The sequence below is a fragment of the Hyperolius riggenbachi genome, chromosome 7 (genome assembly GCF_040937935.1).
Source record: "Hyperolius riggenbachi isolate aHypRig1 chromosome 7, aHypRig1.pri, whole genome shotgun sequence".
Taxonomy (NCBI): domain Eukaryota; kingdom Metazoa; phylum Chordata; class Amphibia; order Anura; family Hyperoliidae; genus Hyperolius; species Hyperolius riggenbachi.
In genome coordinates this window covers 115,681,379-115,694,078 of record NC_090652.1, presented here as the reverse complement: position 1 = coordinate 115,694,078, position 12,700 = coordinate 115,681,379, and the positions used below count along the sequence as shown (strand labels likewise).

At 47.6% G+C, this 12,700-nt stretch overlaps 1 protein-coding gene across 1 annotated transcript in view; it reads right to left on the bottom strand.

The window, feature by feature from the left end:
- OTOA (otoancorin) overlaps positions 1–1,929 on the bottom strand; it is a 253,400-nt gene extending 251,471 nt beyond the window's left edge. The window contains exon 1 of the mRNA XM_068247315.1: positions 1,900–1,929. Within this exon, the coding sequence (XP_068103416.1) occupies positions 1,900–1,929 (30 nt within the window). The remainder of the gene's footprint in view (positions 1–1,899) is intronic.
- Between the last annotated feature and the right edge of the window lie 10,771 nt (positions 1,930–12,700).

The following is a 12,700-nucleotide window of genomic DNA, read 5'->3' as shown; positions in this document are numbered from 1 at the left end:
TATCCCAGGGCGCCTCTTTCCTCAGTTGTACGGAAGCAATGACTCACCTTCTTCCGTTCCAGGTGCAGTATGTCGGCGGCATTGCAGGAAGTGACGCGAGTGGTGGAAGAAGATTAGTCATTGCTTCGCTGCTCGCTGCTGACTTGAATGCTGTGCAAATAGCTGGACGGGGAGTGCGGATGGGGTAGCCCCAGGGGAGGGAGGGGTGGTCTGAACCTCCTACCGCTGTGCCTGCTGCTCCCCCTTCCTGGCTGCTACCCCCTCCAGGCTACCTATACTGGGGGCAATTATACTACCTATCGGGGAGAAGGCATCCTCACAAGTTTGCCTCAGGCGGCAAGAAGTCTAGAACCGACCCTGTCAATAAAATGCCCTTTAAACCACCAGCAAGCAAGAAAATAGTCAGAATTTTTTTTTCACCTAATTTTTGGTACTTTTTCAATTGCAGAGTGCTGAAAAATTATTTTAAATAGAGGATGAAAAATTATCTCCTAGGAGAAAACACAGGAGAAAACACAGGGCCATATGCAATTCACTTTTTCACCTGGGAGATGATTTTTCATCTTCGATTCAAAATAACTTTCCAGCACTTTTCAATTAAAATAGCACCAAAATGTAGGTGAAAAGGTAATATCAAAATTATTTTGAGTATCTTACTGCTTTCTGGTGGCTTGAAGGGCATTTTATTGATGAGTTTAAAAATATCACCTAGGTGAAAACTCAGGAGGTAAAGTTAATGGCATATGGGCCTGGGGCAAATATGCAATTAACTTTTTTTAAGTTTTTTCCTAGGAGATAATTTTTCATCTTCTATTTACAATAACTTTTCAACACTTTGCATTTGGAACAGTACCAAAGAGTAAGTGAAAAAGTACTATCAAAACTATTTTAATTGTTTTCTTGCTTGTTGGTGATTTAAAAGGCATTTTATTCACAAGTTTGAAAATATCACTTAGGAGAAAAAGTTAACTGCATATGGGCTCGTATGCAATTGCCCTTTTCTCCTGGGTTTTCTACTAGGAGATAATTTTTTAATCTTCTGTTTAACCTCCCTGGCGGTAAGCCCGTGCTGAGCACGGCCTATGCCGCCGGGAGGCACCGCTCAGGCCCCGCTGGGCCGATTTGCATAATTTTTTTTTTGCTGCACGCACCGATCCGCCGCTATACGCGTCGCCACAGCCGCCCCCCCCCCCCAGACCCCGTGCGCTGCCTTGCCAATCAGTGCCAGGCAGCGCTGTGGGGTGGATCAGAGTCCCCTTTGACGTCACGACGTCGGTGACGTCATCCCGCCCCATTACCATGGCGACGGGGGAAGCCCTCCAGGAGATCGCGTTCTTTGAACGGGCGGCGATCGGAGGGGCTGGGGGGATGCCCAGCCCCTCCGTCTCGCTACATGAAGAAAAAAAAATTTATGAAAAAAAAAACGTATTTGCTGCCCCCTGGCGGATTTTGACAAACCGCCAGGAGGGTTAAAATAATTTTTCAAAACTTTGCATTGAAAAAGCACCAAAAAGTAGTGATAAAGTACTATAGTACTATTGAAATTTTTTTGAGTATTTTCTTGCTTTCTTAAAGTTTGCAAGGCATTTAATTCACAATTTGTGAAAATATCAACTAGGAGAATAGTCAGCTACTTGCATATGGGCCCTGGGGCCATATGCAATTCACCTTGGCCTATATGCAATTATCTTTTTTCTCCTGAGTATTCTCTCAGGAGATCATTTTTCAACTTCTTTTTAAAATAACTTTTCACCAATTTGCAATTGAAAAAGTACCAAGAAGTAGTTGAACAAGTACGTTCAAAATCATTTTAAGTATTTTCTTGCTTGCTGGTGATTTAAAAAGCATTTTATTGACAAGTTGTGTTAATTTCACCTAGGAAAAATTAATTTCACTTACCTGGGCTTCCTCCAGCCCACCGTAGGCCATGAGGTCCACCGGCATCCTCCTGGCTCTTCTCCAGGTCCCACTGGCGGCCCCGTTACCGGTGATACCCGGGCCGATTACGCATGCGCGGTTTTCTAACTCTGAACCACGCATGGGCAGTACTGTCACGCCGGCCAATGTGATGACGCGTAGCGGCCAGTGTGATGACGCCAAGCTTCCAGATCCAGGCAGTGTTCGCCCAACACCCGGTCCGGGTGTCGCTGGTAATGGAGCCACCAGTGGGACCCAGAGAAGAGCCAGGAGGATGCTGGGGGACCTCGCGGCCTATGGTGGGCTGGAGGAAGCCCCAAGTAAGTGAATTTTTTTATTTAAAGTACTGTTCAGGGTCCCTTTAATTGCATATAGGCCCTTTTCTCCTAAGTTTTCTCCTATGTGATATTTTCACACCTTAGCAATAAAATGCCATTTAAGCCACCAGCAAGCAAGAAAATACTGAGAATAATTTTGACAGTAGTACTTTTTCACCTACTATTTAGTACTTTTTCATTTGCAAAGTGCTAAAAGGTTGTTTTAAACAGAAGATGAAAAATTATCTTCTAGGAGATAATGTAGGAGAAAAAGTGAATTGCATATGACCGCTGGGCCCACATGCAATTAACTTTTTCTCCTGATTTTTCTCCTAGGTGATATTTTCAAAATTGTCAATAAAATGGCTGTTAAACCACCAGCTAGCAAAAAAATACTCAGCATAATGTTGATAATACTTTTGCAAAGTTATGAAAAGTTATTTTAAATAGAAAATGAAAAAGTATCTCCTAGGAGAAAATTCAGGTGCAAAAGTGAATTGCATATGGAAGGTAATTTGAGAGGGATATGGAGATTGCAATGTTTTTTTCATTGCACACAGCCAAAGAATGTACATTGCTTGGTTGTCCTGATGATCTTCTGAGCCTGATCCAATTCACTTTTTTCTCCTAAGTTTTATCCTAGGAGATACTTTTTAATCTTCTGTTTAAAATAACTTTTATACTCTGCAATTGAAATGAAACAGTAAAAATGTATAAACTAGATTTAAATATCAAATAAAACTGTGGGATATCTAAAAAAGTCATTTTTAGGAGACTGAGGTTAGATACAATTTTTTTTTTCTCATCAGTCTATTTTCACCTCAGATGTCCTTTAAGGCAAGCTTTTAGTTATCTTCTTAATGGGGAACAGTGCAGCAACTGTGAGGAGCTTACAAAATAGCGGAGTGTGGATTTACATTTGCCACTATTCACCATCGGTGACACTCATCAGGAAGCTTTATATGTGCTAGCACATTGCAGGTGAATGCAAGTGAATGCTATCATTCATCAAAACTTTATGGTTTCAAGAAGCCATACTGACCAGCCCTTGTAGGAGTTGTGGAGGCAAGTCTGTAAAACAGAGAGTAAAACAAGAGAATGTTATAATCTGACAGCACGTTGGACACATCTTCATATAAATGATGGGGGGGGGGGGGTCAGGGGTCGAGTGGTGCGTGGACGGAGTCCACTTACTATTTCCAGAGAGTGGACGCCGTCCACCCTGGCATGTTCGGAGGGGAGCAGCGCAGAGAAGAGGGAGAGCTGTGAGCAGTGGTGGAGAAGGGGGGCCATCTCCCACCCCTTCCCTCACCTTAGTGTTCTCCCTCCCTCGCTCTCCCCTCCAGAAGTAATGTGCGGGCAGCCGGCAGCGGGCGGGACTTACCTCTCCTCGTTCCGGCGCCGGATCTGCATGCCGCTGCTCTGGTCTGAACCAGACCAGACTAGCGGCAGTGGAATGCTCGCGCCGGAACGAGGAGAGGTAAGCTGCTGCTTCGGGCTGCCGATGTGAACTGACTCGGCGTCTCTTAGATGCCTGAAGTCATTTCACGCCAGGGGGTGCTTTGGGGGTGCTTGGACAATTCTAGGGGATGCTCGAGCACCCCCTTGCACCCCCTGGCGCCGCCCCTGCCTATAGACCTGGCTACCTATGCTGGGGCCCTGGGGGTACCAATTTTGGGGGAACTGCTGTCAGATTATCTGCATTTGTGTGGAACCGCTGTTATGTATTTTGGGGAACAGCTGCCAGATTATGTGTATGTTAGGGGAACGGCTGCTGCCAGATTACGTGTATTTTGGGGAACAGCTGCTAGATAATGTGTATGTTAGGGGAACGGCTGCCCGATTACGTGTATTTTGGGGAACTGCTGCCAGATTGTGTATGTTTGGGGGACCACTGCTGCCAGATTATATGTATTTTGGGTGTTACGTGTATTTTGGGTGATCCGCTGCCAGGTTTCGCGTATTTTGGGGAACTGCTTCCAAATTATGTGTATGTTGGGGGAACTGCTGCTGCCACATTATCTATTTTGGGGGAACCACTGCCATATTATCTGTATTTTGGAGGAACTTCTACCAGATTATGTGTCTTTTTGGTGAAATGCTGTCAGATTACATCTATTTTGGGGGATACAATACGGCAGAGCTCAAACTTCCCCGGCAGACCTTTTACATCACTGCTAAGGTCGTGTATATTTGGCCCCACCCATGACCACACCCACATTATGCTTGACCACACCTATTTTTGGCAGGTTTTCCAGGTGAGTCCACTCACCTCTTTTCCCAGGACTAGACCCGGGGGGGGGGGGGGTGTTATGTGGTGGGGTGCCATTCTTTAAACTGTGTAAACTTGCATAACATTATCATAAAATTTGCAACCATGAAAAGGGAAAGAGACGCGGCATGTTATCCGCACGCTCTTTTGCACACATTGAAGTATATAGTCAATGGAAAGTATACTTCACTGTTAACACATTTTGAGGTAACACACTGGTCATGCATTTCGCGGTATTGCACTGCTTGCACTGCAGTCTGACTGGATTAGCCACATGCTTGTGTTACGATACTGGAAGTCATTATACCGCACTCTACCCTTCACACTGTGAACATTGCATATGTGGTGCATAGAGTTGGGCCGAACCTCCGATTTTAGGTTCGCGAACCTGGTTCGCGAACTTCCGCGGAAGGTTCGGTTCGCGTTAAAGTTCGCGAACCGCAATAGACTTCAATGGGGATGCGAACTTTGAAAAAAAAAAATAATTATGCTGGCCACAAAAGTGATGGAAAAGATGTTTCAAGGGGTCTAACACCTGGAGGTGGGAATGGCGGAGTGGGATACATGCCAAAAGTCCCCGGGAAAAATCTGGATTTGACGCAAAGCAGCATTTTAAGGGCAGAAATCACATTGAATGCTAAATGACAGGCCTAAAGTGCTTTAAAACATCTTGCATGTGTATACATCAATCAGGTAGTGTAATTAAGGTACTGCTTCACACTGACACACCAAACTCACCGTGTAACGCACCGCAAACAGCTGTTTGTGTAGTGACGGCCGTGCTGGACTGGTGCGCACCATGGCGAGAGTGCAGGTTTTGGTGGCTTTACAGCCCATATGGTCGCCTGGCTGATGTAGCTGAATGACAGAACAGTGACTGTCCAGCTGATCAAATTTGGTCTGACCACAATGAAGCAACGACCTTATTATCTTTTGTGTGCCCCCCGAGACACTCATCTAGGCGCCGGTCATTGCTTCATTGTGATACGCAAGCCCCTTCACCACGGCAAGGTAATGATCACGAAGGGGAATGGGCGCATGTACATGCCTTTTCTTTTGTTGTTGCAGCTGCCCGCAGTGCAGCCAGAAAAATTAGGCAGTCATGTACACGCACCAGAAAAATTATTACAGCGGCCGCTGCTAGCAGCGGCCTAAAAAATTCAGCAATCCGCCTGGAGTCCCGGACCCTGTTGGTGGTGGTGGAGAAGGTAGTCAAGCGGCCTGCAGGCAGACATGCTGTGTGGAGGGACTGGGAGCGACTTAGTCTTCTTGGGGCAGGCCAGGCAGCCAGTCACACGGCGTGCAGGCAGAGATGCTGTGTGTGCGGGGACTGACTTAGTCTTGGGGCGGGCAGCAGCCCTCCGGGATCCATGCCTCATTCATTTTGATAAAGGTGAGGTACTTAACACTTTTGTGACAATGCCTCCAGCTGCGCTGAAGGTCCTTTCTGACAGGACGCTTGCGGCAGGGCAGGAGAGAAGTTGGATGGCAAATTGGGACAGCTCTGGCCACAGGTCAAGCCTGCGCACCCAGTAGTTCAAGGGTTCCTCATCGCTGTTCACAGCAGTGTCTACATCCACACTTAAGGCCAGGTAGTCGGCTACCTGCCGTTCCAGGCGTTGGTGGAGGGTGGATCCGGAAGGGCTACGGCGAGGCGTTGGACTAAAGAACGTCCGCATGTCCGACATCACCATGAGATCGCTGGAGCGTCCTGTCTTTGACTGCGTGGACACGGGAGGAGGATTAGTGGCAGTGGTACCTTGCTGGCGTTGTGCTGTCACATCACCCTTAAAGGCATTGTAAAGCATAGTTGACAGCTGGTTCTGCATGTGCTGCATCCTTTCCACCTTCCGGTGAGTTGGTAACAGGTCCGCCACTTTGTGCCTGTACCGAGGGTCTAGTAGTGTGGCCACCCAGTACAGCTCATTCCCCTTGAGGTTTTTTATACGGGGGTCCCTCAACAGGCAGGACAGCATAAAAGACGACATCTGCACAAAGTCGGATCCAGTACCCTCCATCTCCTCTTACTCTTCCTCAGTGACGTCAGGTAAGTCAACCTCCTCTTCCCAGCCGCAAACAATACCACGGGAAGGTTGAGCAGCACAAGCCCCTTGCAACGCCTGCTGCGGTTGTTCTCCTGCCGCTGTCCCCTCCTCCTCCTCCTCCTCCCCCAAAGAAACACCTTGCTCATCATCCTCTGAGTCTGACTCGTCTTCTGCACACGACTTCTCTTCTTCCTCCTCCTCCCCCCTCTGTGCTGCCGCAGGTGTTGAGGAAACAGCTGGGTCTGATGAAAATTGGTCCCATGCCTGTTCCTGCCGTAACGGTTCCTGGTCACGCTCATTCACAGCTTCATCCGCCACTCTACGCACAGCACGCTCCAAGAAGTAAGCGTAGGGAATTAAGTCGCTGATGGTGCCCTCACTGCGGCTCACCAGGTTGGTCACCTCCTCAAACGGCCGCATGAGCCTGCATGCATTTTTCATCAGTGTCCAGTTGTCGGGCCAGAACATCCCCATCTTCCCAGACTGTTTCATTCTACTGTAGTTGTAGAGGTAGTGGGTCACGGCTTTCTTCTGTTCTAGCAGGCGGGAGAACATGAGCAGGGTTGAGTTCCAGCGAGTCGGGCTATCGCAAATGAGGCGGTATGTTGTTTTTGCGCTGAATTTCCGCAAAGCGTGCCATGGCTGTGTAAGACCGCCTCAAATGCCCACAGAACTTCCTGGCCTGCTTCAGGACATTCGCTAAGCCAGGGTACTTTGCCACAAATCTTTGAACCACTAGATTCATGACATGTGCCATGCAGGGTATGTGTGTCAGCTTCCCCATATGCAAAGCGGCAAGCAGATTGCTGCCGTTGTCGCACACCACGTTGCCTATCTCCAGGTGGTGCGGGGTCAGCCACTCATCCACCTGTTTCTTAAGAGCAGCCAGGAGAGCTGCTCCAGTGTGACTCTCCGCTTTGAGACAAGACATGTCTAAGATGGCGTGACACCGTCTTACCTGGCATGCAGCATAGGCCCTGCGGAGCTGGGGCTGTGTAGCTGGAGAGGAGAACTGCCACTCAGCCAAGGAAGAGGAGGACAGCGAAGAGCATGTAGCAGGAGGAGAGGAGGTGGCAGGAGGCCTGCCTGCAAGCCGTGGAGGTGTCACAATTTGGTCCGCTGCGCCCTGCTTGCCATCGTTCACCACCAGGTTCACCCAATGGGCTGTGAACGTAATGTAGCGGCCCTGCCCGTGCTTGGCAGACCAGGCATCCGTGGTCAGGTGTACCCTTGACCCAACGCTCTTCGCAAGAGATGACACCACTTGCCTCTCAACTTCACGGTGCAGTTGGGGTATGGCCTTTCTCGAAAAATAAGTGCGGCCTGGCATCTTCCACTGCGGTGTTCCGATGGCCACAAATTTACGGAAGGCCTCAGAGTCCACCAGCCGGTATGGTAACAGCTGCCGAGCTAACAGTTCCGCCACGCCAGCTGTCAGATGCCGGGCAAGGGGGTGACTGGCCGAAATTGGCTTCTTCCGCTCAAACATTTCCTTCACGGACACCTGACTGCTGCTGTGGGCAGAGGAGCAGGAACCGCTCAAGGGCAGAGGCGGAGTGGAGGAGGGTGCCTGTGAAGGTGGAAGGGAGAAAGCGGCAGAAGCAGATAATGCACTTGATGGAGGAGGAAGAGGAGAAGGAGGGTGGCTTTGCTTTTGTGTGCTGCTGCTGCTTTTGCTCAGGTGGCCATCCCATTGCTGTTTGTGCCTTTTCTCCAGGTGCCTTCGTAAGGCACTTGTCCCTACGTGAGTGTTGGCCTTTCCACGGCTCAATTTTTGTTGGCAGAGCGAACAGATGGCTTTGGTCCGATCTGAGACACACACATTAAAAAATTTCCACACCGCTGAGCCACCCTGGGATGTGGGCACTATGGGGACCTCAGCAGCTGATGCTGAAGGGCAAGTTGGCTGGCTGTACATAGGTGGCGATACATGGTGCCGGACTCTGCCACCAGCTGTTTCTGACGAAGAGCTGCCCCAGCTTCTTTCAGCAACTTCTCTCCTCCTACTACTCTCTGACTCCCCCTCTGAACTGTCCCCCTCTTCATCTCCTCTATTGGGAACATACAGAGGATCCCTATCATCGTCATCATCGTAGTCATCCTGCCCAGCTTCGCTTGACTCAGAAAAATCCAAACATGCACCATCAGTAGGTCCTTCATCCTCCTTACACGTTACATCCATAGTGTTGCCGCGTAACGCAGACATATGAGCTGGTGAAAATTCATCTGGCTGTAACAACAATGGCTGTGCATCAGTGATTTCACCACTAAATAATTCTTGCGAAGTGTCAAATGCAGCGGAAGTGGTGCTAGTAGTAGCGCTGGTGGCTGAGCAAGATGAGGTGTTCTGTGTCGCTAAATACTCAACCACGTCCTGACAATCTTGGGACGTGATGGGACGTGCCTTCTTCCGAGCACTGTACTGTGGGCTAGGTCCACACGAAATTACATTTACACGACCTCGCGCAGACCTGCCGGGTGGCCTTCCTCGGCTCTGGCACTACCTCTTCCTCTACCTGTTTTGTCCATATCGGGTATGCACGGAGTGGTATATCACACTGCGTGCACTCACGTAGGTAGGTGGGTTCACTTAACTGCACAGGTATGCGCACTGATGCGGTGGGTTCACTGAACAGTACAGGTATACAGTGGCGGGTTCACTGAACACAACAGGTATGCAGTGGCGGGTTCACAGAACAGGTATGCAGTGGCAGGTTCACTGAACACAACAGGTATGCAGTGGCGGGTTCACTAAACAGTACAGGTATACAGTGGCGGGTTCACTGAACACAACAGGTATGCAGTGGCGGGTTCACTGAACAGGTATACAGTGGCGGGTTCACTGAACAGAACAGGTATGCAGTGGTGGGTTCACTGAACAGGTATGCAGTGGTGGGTTCTCAGAACAGGTATGCAGTGGTGGGTTCACTGAACAGGTATACAGTGGCGGGTCCACTGAACAGAACAGGTATGCAGTGGCGGGTTCACTGAACAGAACAGGTATACAGTGGCGGGTTCACAGAACAGGTATGCAGTGGCAGGTTCACTGAACACAACAGGTATGCAGTGGCGGGGTCACTAAACAGGTATACAGTGGCGGGTCCACTGAACAGAACAGGTATGCAGTGGCGGGTTCACTGAACACAACAGGTATGCAGTGGCGGGTTCACAGAACAGGTATGCAGTAGTGGGTTCACAGAACAGGTATGCAGTGGTGGGTTCACAGCACAGGTATGCAGTGGTGGGTTCACTGAACAGGTATGCAGTGGTGGGTTCACAGCACAGGTATGCAGTGGTGGGTTCACAGCACAGGTATGCAGTGGTGGGTTCACTGAACAGGTATGCAGTGGTGGGTTCACAGAACAGGTATGCAGTGGCAGGTTCACTGAACAGGTATGCAGTGGTGGGTTCACTGAACAGGTATGCAGTGGCAGGTTCACTGAACAGGTATGCAGTGGTGGGTTCACAGAACAGGTATGCAGTGGCAGGTTCACTGAACAGGTATGCAGTGGTGGGTTCACAGCACAGGTATGCAGTGGTGGGTTCACTGAACAGGTATGCAGTGGTGGGTTCACAGCACAGGTATGCAGTGGTGGGTTCACAGAACAGGTATGCAGTGGTGGGTTCACAGCACAGGTATGCAGTGGTGTGTTCACAGCACAGGTATGCAGTGGTGCGTTCACAGCAGAGGTATGCAGTGGTGGGTTCACAGAACAGGTATGCAGCCAGACAGGAACAAGTTAAGCCTAACTAATCTTTCCCTGAGCGACAGTCTGCAGCAGCTCGCCCTACTCTCACTAACGCAGGCAGCACACGAGTGACCGTAATGGCCGCCGCTGCCTGCCTTATATAAGGGGGGGGGGGGTGGGGCTCCAGGGGCTAGTGTAGCCTAATTGGCTACACTGGGCCTGCTGACTGTGATGTAGAGGGTCAAAGTTGACCCTCCATGTGCATTATGGGGCGAACCGAACTTCCGCAAAGGTTCGCCTGCGGGACGCGAACGCGAACCACTGAAGTTCGCATGGAACCGTTCGCAGGCGAACCGTTCGGCCCAACTCTAGTGGTGCATTGCAGTGTGGCAAGCCTCTTTAGAATGCAGCCATTAATATTATTTTTGATTTATAACGTGCCAACATATTCCATGGCTCTGTACAAAGTAGGAAAACAACAAGGGGTACATAATGATACAGACAATGCTAAACAGCAAATATCGACACTCGTACAAAATACAGAACTGGTGATTACAATGACAGATGTAACATGATTAATAAAATGTATAACAGAGTGCAAGCTATGAAATGATCAACAAAATCCAAGACACAAAAGGGTGAGAGAGCCCTGCCCTTGCAAGCTTAAAATCTATAGGAATGGGGGGAAACAAGAGGTGGGGAAGTATTCAGTATATATATATATATATATATATATTATATATAATATATATATATATATATATATATATATATATATATATATATATATATATATTTATATACATACAGGCACAGTGTGTGTTTAGGTTATCTAGTAAGGAGTAACACTTGGGAGGTTGGAGGGGAATGGCCTACGTTAGAGTATATGCTTGTTGGAAAAAGTGAGTTTTTAGGAAGTGTTTAAAGATTTCAAAGGTTGGAGAGTGACGGATGTGCTGTGGAAGGGCATTCCAGAGGAGAAAAGTGAGGCACATGAAAAGTCTTGTATATGTGAATGCGAGGAGGTAATTCTATAAGAGGACAAAAAAAAGCTTTTGTGCAGATCTGGGTTGGCATCTGGAAATTAGTGAACTGTACAGGGGAGAGAGATTGTAGAGAGCAGTCATGTTGCATTGCAACGAACCACTTTGAACGTAACCTAATAGTTTAATTTCTCTGTAATGTAATGTGCAGCCATTAAGGGCGCATATAAGGGGCCACCCTGCAGTGTTCGGAAGTGTTGTTCAAGACTTCGTAACCAGTCCACTGGAATGCAAATAATACTGAATGGGGTAACTAATTCTAAATATCCCCATGTGTTAAATTCCGTATAGTAGCAAAAATCGCCAAAACACCTAAAAATGCTGCTAGAGCTGGGTAGGCAAGCCTGCCTCCATGAACCTGCGCCTATAGTATAATGTGGGAAAATTGGAATGCTGGAGCAAAATGCGAGATAGCTTGCAGCATAGGATGTGGCACAGTAGGATGTGTCCCCGGTTCGAATCCCAGCCAAGGCACTATCTGCACGGAGTTCGTATGTTCTCCCTGTGTCTGTGTGAGTTTCCTTCAGACACTCCAGTTTCCTCCCACATCCCAAAAACATACAGATAAGTTAATTGGTTTCCCCTAAAAAAATTAGCCCTAGACTACGATACATAAATTACACGATACATACATAGACATATGACTATGGTAGGGATTAGATTGTGAGCCCCTCTGAGGGACAGTTAGTGACAAGACAATATACTCTGTACAGCGCTGCGGAAGATGTCAGCGCTATATAAATACTAAATAATAATAATAATATGGGCACCTATAGACTATTATAAAACGCATAGAGGCACCTCAAACATGTACTCCCATACTTCACTCAAAACAAATGATAGGTAATACTTGTGGTTGATATAAAAAAGAGATATAATATAACCCCTGAACCTCTCCATTACAGGCAGCATATAACAGAGCATAGAAACAGTAAACACCCTATAGATAATGGCAAAAAGTGTATGTAACTCAAGAAAAGGTAAAGATCGTATGTATAAAATAATACTTTAGCATTTAAGAAATGGGGGACTTACAAAATATACATCTTGTGTCTACATGTTAGTCAATATCTATCTATCTATCTATCTATCTATCTATCTATCTATCTATCTATCTATCTATCTATCTATCTATCAAAAACAAGACAAGACTGGTCCACCGGAAAGGAAAACAAAGAGGGAAGGGGAAACGAGGGGAACAAAATATGCCATCAAGGCGTACGTTAAAAAGGGGCGCTGGGAAAAAAGGGCGCCGGGTTTTTAACGATAAGCATGGATAACGTTTAAAAAAAATATTGTACTGTTTTTCGTTTAAAATTAATGTATTTTAAAGTTATAAATCATTAAATAATGTGCATTAAATCGGCTATTGTAAAAACGTTAATCTTTCGTTTAAATAGTGAAACGTATAATAACG